Source organism: Lepisma saccharinum, chromosome 10 (assembly GCF_977018435.1).
Source record: "Lepisma saccharinum chromosome 10, izLepSacc3.1, whole genome shotgun sequence".
In the NCBI taxonomy this organism is placed as follows: Eukaryota; Metazoa; Arthropoda; class Insecta; order Zygentoma; family Lepismatidae; genus Lepisma; species Lepisma saccharinum.
In genome coordinates, this window is record NC_139238.1 from 70,421,375 (window position 1) to 70,434,325 (window position 12,951).

Genomic DNA, 12,951 nt, shown 5'->3' on the forward strand with positions numbered 1-12,951 from the left:
AATGTTCGTCACGGTCATGATTGGGTAGTGGGTTGCGTGAGGCAAAGACCAGTAGGAAACCTTGACGAACTGAAGTGTGCCAGCGAGGAAAAATTGATGATAGGCTTTTGCAGGAGTCAACATGTAGAGTTTGTAACCTGGATTGAAAGGGGAGGAGAACTCTCTGTTTGGTATGCTGTACAGTTCGATGACAATCGTAGACTTGAGATTGTCGATGCTGGCATTTAGAGTGTTTACGTTGGTTCGAACCTCAGTCTCCACATCCTCCAATCTACCATTCACCGATTCCAGGTGTTCCTCGATAGCATGAACAACAGTGTCGTAGTTTGGTTTGATCTTTACATCGACAATAAGGCTCTTGAATTTTTCATTTAAGTCATGTAGTTGGGTGCTGAAATTAGCTATAGTCGATTCCTGACTTGCCTCGATACTCCCAATTTGCTCTTTCACGCTGGCAATAATCTGCTGCAGGCTTTCTACAAGCGTCAACTTGGAGCTCTGTATTACAAGGTCGTGGACCTGGGTTCTAATTTCCGCAAACAATTCATGCAGCTCGGTGATGTTCTGGTTGGTAGGTAAAGTCGCGACAGACCCCCGTATCGATTCAATTTCGGATTGGATGTTTTTGATGTCGTCGGATTTGAGTATTCGGTTGAGAGTTCTCTTCACGCTTTTCAGTTCCTGAGAGGTAGGCAGGGTGGCCACCGTGTTTTGGAGCGATTCCAAAGCTTTTTTCACCGCGTCCAACTCGGAGGCATCGGCAGCAGCACGTATGCCTTCTTGCAGTTGTGTTATGTCATCCTGGGTGGGGGTAGATTGTTGCAGGGTTTCCAACTTAGTCTGTATGTCGTCGATCAAGTGATGGAAATGAGACAACTCGGATTCTGCATTCAGATTTTCCAGTTTAGCGATTTGCTGTTGGACGTTGGCCAGTGTATCCCTGATGCCCGGCAGTTTGGTTTCCAGCTCATCGTGAACGTTCGCCAGATCATTTCTAATGACGGCAAGAGCATCCTCAATATGGGTTATGGTGCCTTGCAGCTTCCCGAAATCCTCGTAGGTCTCAAGTTGGATTTTGATGTTGGCCACGCTACGGGCAATGGCGTTCAGTTCGCTGGACGACGGTAGATTGTTGATAAAATCCTCCAGCGTTTGGAGTTTAGTTTTTACTTCGTTGATGGCCGCATGCAAAGCATCCGTTTGAAGCTCAGCCTTGATGCTTTCCAACGTAGGGATTTCGAAAGATTGAAACTGTTCGCGCAATTTAGCAATACTAGCGTTCACGCGATCGTAGTCGTCTTGTGTTTTAATGCTTTGGATGATAGTTTGCAGTTCGGTCTGGATGTTGCTTGTTTGATCCTGCAAGCGTTGTTTCAGCTGTTCAACGTCTGAGGTTTGCGTTTGTTGCAGCTTCAGAAGTTTGTTCTGCAGATTGCCCACACTCAGTGCCAGCTTGTCGAGATTGTCTATCGACGCGAGGTCGGTGTATTTTTGCAGCAGCGATTTTAGCTCTGCATCAATCTTGAGTACAGGGTCCAAGCACTGAGACTGCAAGCTGGCTATCTCGGACTGGAGGCTGGAGTTGAGCGTGGACTGGAGGGCCTGCAGATCGCTTCGCAGCTTCTTGACCCTGACGTCGAGCATGAGAAGCTCGTCGCCATGGTCGTCGCGTTTCGTATGGCCAAAAATATCGTTAGGCATTGTTATTTATTATAGGATAGCTAATTTTCATTTCTATGAAAAGAGGAATAAGTTTGTCGTAGTCATCCAAGAGCTCTATGTACAGGCGATCGCCAGCAGATACATCGTACGTGGTGGTACTGTTCATCCTATCGTGTTTGATGCGATAGATGTTCTTGCCGGAGGAAATTTTGGCCTCTCCTTTATTCTCGGGATTCATGTCAAACTGCAGTTTGCCGGAGATGGGGAATTGGTAATAATTCAAGTTGTTGTTGAATATGTAGAAAGTCTTGCCCACATCCTCGTCGTACTGGGTCAGGATGCTATTCAAGTGTATAATCAACAAACCGTTGAGTTTAGATAATAGGGAGGGTAACAGGTCCCAGCTTGCAGGTGGCGATGGTGCGCTTTGGGCGGATACCTCCATAGCCTGCTTCCTGAAGCCAAACAGGTTCATAGGCATTGTTATTTTATTTTATATTTAGCAATTCGTTTCGAGCCTCAAATAATGATTCGAGCGTCAAATGATGATTCGAGCCTGAAATAATAATTCGAGCCTCGTGTTGCCACTATTTGTAGGTTAGCTTAGCCAGTGAAAGATCATATAGTGGAATTTTCTTCGGATGGGTTGCCAAATATAAACAGAGGGCCATAGACCCCCCTCATAAAGGCTACAGTAGCCCACAGGCCAACACTAGGCCCCCAACAGTGTTGCCAAACATAGGTACATGGGCCCCTCAGGTTCTTTGAAAGTTTACAGTGAACCCAACAACACTGTCACACGGCAGTGTTGCCAGATGTAAACAGAGGGCAATAGACCCCTCATAAAAGGCTACAGTGGGCCCACAGTGTTGCCAAACATAGGTACATGGACCCCTCAGGTCCTTTGATGAAAATTTACAGTAAACTCAACAACTCTGTCATACGGCAGTGTTGCCAGATGTAAACAGGGCAATAAACCCCTCATAAAAGGCTACAGTGGGCCCAAGTTGCCAACTCTGTCAAACAAACCAACGGCAGTGTTGTCAGATGTAAACAGAGGGCCATAGACCCCCTCATAAAAGGCTACGACAAGGGCCCACAGTGTTGCCAGACATAGGTACATGGGCCCCTCAGGCCCTTTGAAAGTTTACAGTAAAAGCCCACAGGCCAACTCTGTCCTCAAATACATCATAAGGCTACAGTGGGCCCACAGTTGCCAACTCTGGGCGCACATAGCCCCCTCTCAAAAAGCTACAGTGGGCCCACAGGCCAACTCTGTGCCCCCAGTGTTGGCAGACAGTACATAAGCCCCTCATAAAAGGCCACAGTGGGCCCACAGTGTTGCCAGACACAAGGGGCCATAAACCCTCTCATAAAAGGCTACAGTAGGCCCACAGTGTTGCCAAACGTAAACAGGGGGCCATAAACCCCCTCATAAAAGGCTACAGTAAGGGCCCACGACGAGCCCCAAATGATGATTCGAGCCCCAAATGAGGGCGCAGAACCCGGTATGGTGTTCTACTCCGGTGGAGGTACATAGTGGTTCGGATTCCACTTTAAACTGTAGGTCTAGTCTCGATTAGCCTTACTGTACATAAAGTGGACTTAAAACACCAATTCAATCAATCTAAAACATATTGATGCATCCATCTCTCTCATCCTTTCAAGTAATGTTGAAATTATCTGTTAAATTGAAAATGAGACGAATTTAAACTTCAGAATGTTTATGCTGATAGGGTTTCAAAACGATATATTACCGATTCAGAATTTCCCAACTCAGGAAGTATGGAAATTCCAATCAAAACAGTGCCATTTCAGGAACAGGTCTATACCAGTAGGATATTTCAGTGAAATGTCTTCCCAACTCAGTAAGTCCTACTAATTGCTTCGGTGAAGGATGAATTAGCATTTGAAATAGTTGACATTACGTACACTTGTGTAACTGCTAACCTAACCTACAAGCAAGAGATCTGCAATATACTCAAAATATCTTACAGGAAAGAAGAAACTTTCTATAAAGCACAGTACGTTTTCTGCAAATGGTTATATACGGTAAGTACACAGTAATTTAGGGTAACGTGCAGTAACGATAAGAACCTCTTAAAAACCGGTCCTTACTCTCGCCCTTCCCTCCCGAGACAGCGGTTCCTGAGTTGGGAACTTTCGTCACGGTTCCTGAATTGGGATCTTTCGTCACGGTTCTTGAATTGGAAACTTCCGTCACGGTTCCTGAATTGGGAACTTTCGTCACGGTTCCTAAATTGGGAACTTTCGTCACGGTTCCTAAAGTGGGAACTTTCGCCACGGTTCCTATATTGGAACTTTGGTCACGGTTCCTGAATTGGTAACTTTCGTCACGGTTCCTATATTGGGAACTTTGGTCACGGTTCCTGAATTGGGAACTTTCGTCACGGTTCCTAAATTGGGATCTTTCGTCACGGTTTCTAAATTGGAAACTTTCATCAAGGTTCCTAAATTGGGAACTTTGGTCACGGTTCCTAAATTGGGATCTTTCGTCACGGTCCTTAAATTGGAAACTTTCATCAAGGTTCTTATATTGGGAACTTTGGTCACGGTTCCTAAAGTGGGAACTTTCGTCACGGTTCCTATATTGGGAACTTTGGTCACGGTTCCTGAATTGGGAACTTTCGTCACGGTTCCTAAATTGGAAACTTTCATCAAGGTTCCTAAATTGGGAACTTTCGTCACGGTTCCTAATTATTTTACTTCGTAATTTTGTCACTTTCGTCTAATCGCAATGAAAAGAATGAGTGACGATCACATGAAATTGATGAGAAGGGACACTCAAAAATAACACCTATGCCCAGACCGGTATTCGAACCACGACCCATGGTGTCGTAGGGCTCTGTGCTAACCACTTCGCCACAGAGGCCGGCGACCTAACTCGAGAAGCATCGCATGCAGCAGCCAACAGATGTCTCTATATTATGAGTTGCTCTTTCATGGTTCAAATACTTTGCTAATAATCATCTGAAGAACCTCCCCGTCGACGCCTTGTAATCAAGGGGTCCCGGTGGAAGCACACAGTGGCTTGAATCCCGCTTTAAACTGTAGGTCCAGTCCCGATTAGCCTTACTGTGTATAAAGTGGACATAAAACACCAACCCAATCAATCAATAATCATCTGAAGAAGAACGGATGAATGAACTCGCTCCCACCCGGAAGTTCTGTTATTGTAAAAATGTCTTTGACCTGTTTTGAAACTGTTTGGAAGTAGTTTAGCGCTTGACCAGAGGTGTCAGCACTGCACGAGTGATACTCTTCATTATATGAAGCATTTGATAGTCGAGGTATCTTGTTCACGATATTTGATCTGGCCCTTCGAAAAATGACCAATAAACTGGACTTTTCCGCGCCCTAATGGCTTTAAACGGAAAAGTATAAAAAATCAATGACTTATTCAGCTTCCTTGAAACGCAGGGGTGCCCACATAGGGGGGTTATGGCGCAGATTGCACCATCAAGATTTTTGGGGGGATTTTCTCCCTTCAATTTTCTAAAATATGTGAAAAATAATACATATTATATACACCATATTTAATAAGTTAGATGAAGAAAAGAAAGCATTTACGGACAGAGTTTACACAGATGGGTTTGTGGACGCTGGTTGCGTCCACCCAACTTTAGAGGGGTGGGCGATTTTTATTAAGGAAATTTAACGAGAACAATATAGCATTGGACACAAGTTGAGTTAGGTTATCAATTAACCATTGCTGCTACATAAATAGCAATTTGAAGACTTCCAAAGGAATTGTAACGGGCAACATGTATTATGGGGGGAGGAAATGGAGCAATATGAAATTATTACATATTAGGCCTTAAATTGACGCTTGAATTCTTGGGGGGGTTGTGAATTAACCGATGAGGGGGGGCAATATCCAACTCTTGATTATCAGTATTAAGTCTTAGTTTAAGGCAGGTATTGTAATTAGAGGGTATTGAGCCGTAAATTGAGGGGGTACCAAATTCATGTGTATTACTATTGTCTTAGACTGTTCAGGAAATTGTGGTGTGGGGACTGAGAATATTGTTTGTTAGAGGAGGCAATATCCACTCTTCAGTATCAACAGTACGTTAGTCTATAATTGGCATGGAAATTCTGGTGGAATGATTGAGTATAAAATTTAAAGGGGGGGGGGAGATATGAACCTCTTGAAAAAGTGTTAAATCTTAGATTGTCCATGGATTTCTGTAGTTGGGGGAGAGTTCGAATATTATATTTTGAGGAGTAGGTATTTTTAAAATATAGTATCCACACGTTTTCGGAGCCGAACGTGCGAAAAGAGAAACTGAAAAAGACTAAATATCTCGGAATCCTAAGAAAATATTGAATTAAATTAATATCTTGAAAGCCTGAAAAGAAATGGATGTAAAAATTTTCTTCCTCGCTTCGCTCGCATTCCTATGGTACGAAAATGCATGTTTGGCGTTTTACTCAGGTGAATGCGAAGTTTCATACTGTAGCTGCATTACAAGATATTAACGATATTATCGATATTGATTAATAGCATTACTTATTAAAATATAATGCTTAGTGTTGGTATACTGCTTAATTTAAAGTAGGTGCATCATTTAGATGATGTACAGGGTCATCCGTTTGGGATGTCAGAAAAGTAAAATGCTATTAACTAGAAACTATGAACATTTATTGGTTGTAAACGGTACAGACATGTGTAGGAGAGTCGGGAGTTTATGTCACAGCACATTAGCACTCAACATGTCCACCATCGCGCATGCGGCACAAATCATACCGGGAATCCATAGCGCGCCACGTGGCATTTCTGGAGTGATTTGCTGAAAGGCAGCTGTAATCATCCTCCGTAGGTCAGCAAGATTCTGTGGTCTTTGTGCATACACGATTGACTTGACGTAGCCCCATACAAAAAAATCTGGAGGGGTTAGGTCAGGACTATTGGGAGGCCATGGGATAGGTCCACCACTGCCTCTATACATGCCATCTGCTGATTGCACTATGAACTACTGCTGCGTTGTCTCGCGGAAGTCATTGTTGCAAACTCCCATCTTTGCCATGTACATTACCGCAAATTGCATCGATACATATACATTAACATAAAAGCTAAAGCGTTATACTTTTCTGACATCCCAAACGGATGACCCTGTATTACTATTAGCAATATTATTGTACTGATTCCCTGTATGTTGTAATAGTTGTACTAAGTATACTTCACATAGTAACATCTTGCACGTTGCGCGATAAAAAAGAAAAATAAATAATATCAAATTCGTATTTCTAACTTCTTATGACAGGACAATTTTACTTTAACAAGTTAAATTTGCCCTGAAGATAATATCCACGTAATTATTGCTATGGATTACTAAAATAATTATATTTACCCCAAGCAGATGGGGCGAGTTCTTTGAAGGAGGAACCGTATTATATTCTCTCCGTATTACCGTATTATAGCTAGGGTTTCGTAATGTCTCGTGCAACAATAATTGAATCATTCGAAGGGTTGCCGTATGCTATTTGGTTTGCTCAAGTTGAATTTTCTATCTTAAGTTTTGTAACAATTTGTGTTAAATACTCAAATTGTGGGGTTTATAAAAGTTTATCTCCACTCACAAAAACAAGCAAGGATCTTACAGATCTTGGAATTAAGGTAGAAGACACAATATCAGAAGCATCATATTGGCTTAGAGCAAATGGCTTTTTATTGAATCAAAATAAAACACAGCAATTAATCTTTAGTTTAAGAGATAAGCCACCTTTAGATGACAACACTAGTGTTAAGTTTTTAGGAATACAAATTGATAACAAATTAACGTGGGAACCGCATATTAAATATATTAGTAGTAAGTTGTCTAGAGTTATTTATTTGCTACGGCGTCTAAAAAAATTGTGTACTTGTTGACTATATTAGAACTTCTTATTTTTCATTTTTTCAAAGCATAATACTGTATGGAATAATCCTTTGGGGGAATTCCTGTCAGGTCAATTACATTTTGCTATTGCAAAAGAAAGCCATTAGGGCGATTTCAGGTTCTTCTTATAACGAACGTTGTAGACCTTTGTTTATTCATTACAAAATAATGACTGTAATAAATTTATATATTTACTCTGTTTTGATTTATACTAAAAATAGGTTGCCTGAATTGAAATATAAACAAAATGTACATAATTACAATACAAGGTATAACAGAGAACTTTACTTATCTCATCATAGATTGTCTAAGTCATTCAATAGTTATGTAGTAATAGGCCAAAAACCTTTCAACAAAATTACATTCTACTTGCACAATGAATCGTTACAGGGTTTTAAAAACAAATTGTACAACTGGTTAGTTTTACACCCATTTTATGATATTAATGAGTTTTCTTAATGTCTAGTAGATATATGATTTAGTTTTGGTACATAATTTAATTGGCTTTGCATAGCCTATAGGTTTCACACTATTATGTGCATATCTTAACTATTGACTTTGTCTATTGCTGTACTTGGCCTAATGACAATAAAATTTTATTATTATTATTATTATTATTATTATTACTGTTTAAGTGCATGTTTGCATGATTAAATTTATTATTGTATTGTATTGTATTAATGTATTTAACCAATCAATGTCATAGATTTCCATTATTTCCAAAATTGAACAATTAACAAAATATGGACAGTTTAACATGGTATGGCATTCAAATTAACATAAATTATTACGTATTCATCCAACTTATTTTTGGGGAACAATGATGAACGATTTTAGGGGGGGAAATGCATCCACGGTCTTGGGGTGATGGGCATTTCTGTTTAGGTAGAGGGCAGATTAAGTATAGTGTTCAATAAAGCCAAAAAAAGGTACTTTCAGTAGACACTTTCAGTATGGGGACTCTATATGACATAATTTGAGGGGACGAATGACATGATTTGGGGGGACACATGACATGATTTTGGGGGGGGATGCGCCATTGGTCTTTGTAGCGATGAGCACCCCTGCTGTAACGTAACATTTTTGACGGCAAAACAAGCCATGCTTTAATCATTCAGAAAATTACACTAACATTAAGCAACAATAATATTAAACACGAGGAACTACTACTACTACGTAATAAAGATAGATAATCATGTTTTCTAGTCATTACACTTCTCAATAAAAGTACAGGGTGTCCATAAATTTTCTTTACAACTTTAGACTTGAATAACTTGAAAACTATACTAGATAATGACAAACGGTTTTCAACATGTGACAAGAAAACTCATAAAGTTTTTTTTTATTTTCCAGGTGACGCAGATTTGACGAAAAATGTGGACGCCACAGGAAAAAGCACAGTGTGTAGCCTGGTTTATAGAGACGAAGTCCGATACACAAGTGCAACGAAACTTTCGGACACAGTATGGAAGAGAAACACCATCCCGACCACCATTCGGGCTTGGCATACGTCATTCACGGAAATGGGTAGTGTTCTCCATAAACAGGGGGCAGGTGTGCCAGCTGTGTCAGATGCCAACGTGGACAGGGTGCGGCAGGCGTTCACAAAGTCTTGCATAAGAGATTACATATGTATGCTTACAAGGTGCAGCTGCTTCAGACACTTGTGTATCGGACTTTGTCTACAGGCTACATTCAGCTTTTTCCTGTGGCGTTCACATTTTTCGTCAAATCTGTGTCACCTGGAAAACAAAAAAACTTTATTAGTTTTCTTGTCACATGTTGAAAACCGTTTGTCATTATCTAGTATAGTTTTCAAGTTATTAAAGTTTAAAGTTGTAAAGATAATTTATGGACACCCTGCATTATTTCATTACTACAAGACCCAAAGACACCAAATAGATTTAGAAACGAGATTAAGAATTGTTAACCTATCCAGAACCAGCTGTTGATATCGATTAAATTAAGAACAATAATAACATATATGTTTAATAATGAAAGGCTTAATAAGAACGAGATATCTTAAAAATTAGTAACGAAAGGAGACAATAGATGTCACTTTCTAAAATGATATAATAAATCAGTCACTTTCTTTACAAAGTTGCACTTTGAGTAACATATTGAACTTTAGAAAACGCAACTTTTTCCACTCTTAGGGGAATGTAAAGAAAACACGAGAATCAAAACATCCATTAGTTAATAATATTGATAATACTGTGACAATTTTAACACTTATTCAGCATTACTTGTACCTTATCATGCCATGAAAATTGGTGGTGGAAAGTTGTCCCTCGTTTACATTCTTTAGCGTTTCAAAATACTTACACCGTTTGAGCTGGCTTAATACAAAGAACATCGCTAAAAATAATTTACTAAGTTTAACACTTAACGTACTAAGCAGCAAGTCTGGATATCTTTTTGAGAAACTGAATAGAAATTCGAGCAGGCATCAAAATGTAATGCGACGGAAAACTTTATTGTCAGTCCCAGTTCATAATACAACAACCTACGGAAAATCGTACACCGTATCTGCCACCAAAGAATGGAATTCCTTTCCAACCTCTCTCACATCCATCCAGTGTCATAAGCAGTTTAAAAGGAAACTAAAACATTATCTACTAGCAAGGCAGCTAAGCACATAATCACGAGCAACTTTTCTGTTTTAAATATATATCCATTGTAATAATTGGCAACTCTGTTCATGCAGCTTGTCATAATTATTGGCATTCTAATTTCATAATTTCCCTTGTTTTTTTTAAATTTATTATTATTATTGCTTTTGCTGTTTCATTCATTGTTCCAGCTGACTTCATACATGTATATGTACTAAAAAAAGGAAACCGACGAATTTTAGATATCTAATAAAGACGATTTTATTATTATTATTTATTATTTCTGGGCAGTTCTCAGTATCATAAATAAGTTCAAGGAAATAAATTAGCAATTTTCCAAATGTAGGAGGTATTTTGTCCTAAATTTCTAAATACGTTCTCAACAGAGATAAAAGCTTTGCTTCAAAATATATGTTCTGCTATTGTTTATGATTCAAGATTGTGCAACATTAGAGATCAATCTTAATGTAAATTGCATGATTTGATTTATTTTACTTCGCACTTTTGGTTAATCGCGAAGATGAGGATGAGTGATGACATGATGAAATTTGTGAAGGGACACTCAGAAAGTACATCCATGCCCACGGGATTCGAACCCGGGTTGTAGCGCGCTGTGCAATCTTACTGTAAAAATATATATAATTGTACTCCTTATCATGTCAAGGTGCAGCTTATTAATGAGTGGAGATGGGTTACATTGTATTGATTTGGATGGTATGTTGAAAATATATTTGAAATTGGATTTAATCGTAATTTTGTTTTAGAATAGCATTTTGGTTTATTAGCATTTTTTGCTGGAATGACGATAATAGTCCCTTTCACTTGCTAGAGGACTAATTTTCGTACGATTCCCAGGAGAGTGTGTAAGTTTTTAATGGCCTAGAATTTCTCTAGGATTTCATAGAGTTGATTTTTCTGCTTTTTCAGTTCATGACTGTCACAATCTTCCTCTGCTGCACCGATACTTCGAGCTCACTCAAGAACGAAGAGTTGGATTTTGATGACGTTTTCTACGGACATCGTGTTCGAAGCGAATCACCAGATGCTGGATCGGCAATATCAAGGACTCACGTTAAGCAATATGGAGTGTCGGATAGGACTCCTCTGATTGGTCCAGAAGGTTGAGGGAAGAAGGGAGAGTGTTCTGGAGTGTGTGATCCACTTTCGAGGAAGTCTGGAATCCAGAATGACCAATATATGCTGGAAACCAATACTGTGGCGAAGCTAGAGAAGCGAAACATTGAAGAGAAATATGGTTTTAAGTTATTGAAAGAAGTCAATACGATGTTGATGTATTGCATTGTACGTCTGATAGGTATCCAAAAATAAAAATGTATATCCCTAAGATGTGCGTAATACTTACACCATGATTTCACCCATGGACGTCCGCAAGATTTTTTCCAAGAGGGGCAAGCAAGGTAGTATTTTTGCCAAGGAGGGTCAAAAGAGGCATATTTTCCCCCATTATAATGATGTCCTCTCAAGAAACACTGCTTCAGTTTGAAATTATAATGTTCCTTCGACGTCCTTATAATAATTAACATAAATTACTGTGATTGAAATGAAAAATTGTATGAAATAGGTGTAGTGGTTCCCAATGCCTCCCATTCCAGACGTACATGATTTCAAGTGTAAACTTTTCGTAGCCAATCACACCGCAAAAGAGCATGCGTAGGTTTACAATTAAAATCAGACCCATAATTTTAATTGGGTGGGGGGGAGGGGAGCAGAGTTGAAAATGCTCAAAGAAGAAAATATCCGAAATGCTGTTGGAGTATTGATTATGAGCGTCGAGCGGCACAGTATTTGGAGCGCACACAGAAGAGAAGCCGTATATCAAGCGCACGTGAAGGTCACATAACTGAGACACCCTAGCATATCCAAGGTGCAGTCAAGGAGAAGATTGAAATTTGTAAAGTGGGTTCACTCTTTGCAAAGTATTTGTGGTTCAAAGTTGTTATATATATATATATATATATATATATATATAAGTAGTGTAATCAGATTCCTTCAAAATAGTACTTGGTACGAGGCCTATTATTTTTATTAATTTAAGCACAGTGGTAAACCTATTTTTGAACTCTGATTTTTCATCTCGTATTTCGTGCAAGTGTCATAATTTCTTTCGAGTTAAAGTACGTAACACAAACACACGCACCCACCCACACCTACACTTACACCCACACAAATTTACTTCAGGTCTACTTCCGGTCCACTTACGGTCTACTTCCGGTCTACTTCCGGTTTAATTCTGGTTTACTTGACAGACACCTGTGGGTTACTGTGGTGTCTTCTGATTGACTTACTGTTTCAGATGTTTTCAACGCGGTCCGCGCTTAGGTTACTTAAAGGGTTTTCACTTTACAGATTAGTCAGTATTGTGAGAGTGGTTGAAGAGTACGGGTGTGTTGTTTCAGTGCTCCTCATTTTTCTTTTGTTAAAAGTTAAGTATTTAATTTATTTTAAAGCTACATACTATTTATTATTTTAAGTTTAAAAAGTGTATGAAGTGATTTTTTTCATAGTAATTTCGATCAGATTAAGTTTTGATGTGATCAGATGTTACTTGTTGTCTCCGGAAATTCTGTATAAATAACATAGCTGAAAATTTTATCTTAATAGCTACAATTATTTTATTTTGAAGGTGGTTCAAGTTGTTTTTCACACAGATTGAATTTTGACTTGATTGTGCATTCCAAACATTCCCCGAGTGTGCGTGCGTGGGTGTAGATGTGGCGTTGACTTGTTAAGAATGTCACGTCAATAATACTAGC

The 12,951-nt window shown here is 39.2% G+C and overlaps 1 protein-coding gene across 1 annotated transcript in view; it reads left to right on the forward strand.

The window, feature by feature from the left end:
• The window catches only part of LOC145994373 (MFS-type transporter SLC18B1-like), a 129,018-nt gene extending 117,505 nt beyond the window's left edge, over window positions 1–11,513 (forward strand). Inside the window, exon 11 of the mRNA XM_083130486.1 lies at window positions 11,105–11,513. Within this exon, the coding sequence (XP_082986612.1) occupies window positions 11,105–11,302 (198 nt within the window). The 3' untranslated portion in view covers window positions 11,303–11,513. The remainder of the gene's footprint in view (window positions 1–11,104) is intronic.
• Window positions 11,514–12,951: the final 1,438 nt, after the last annotated feature.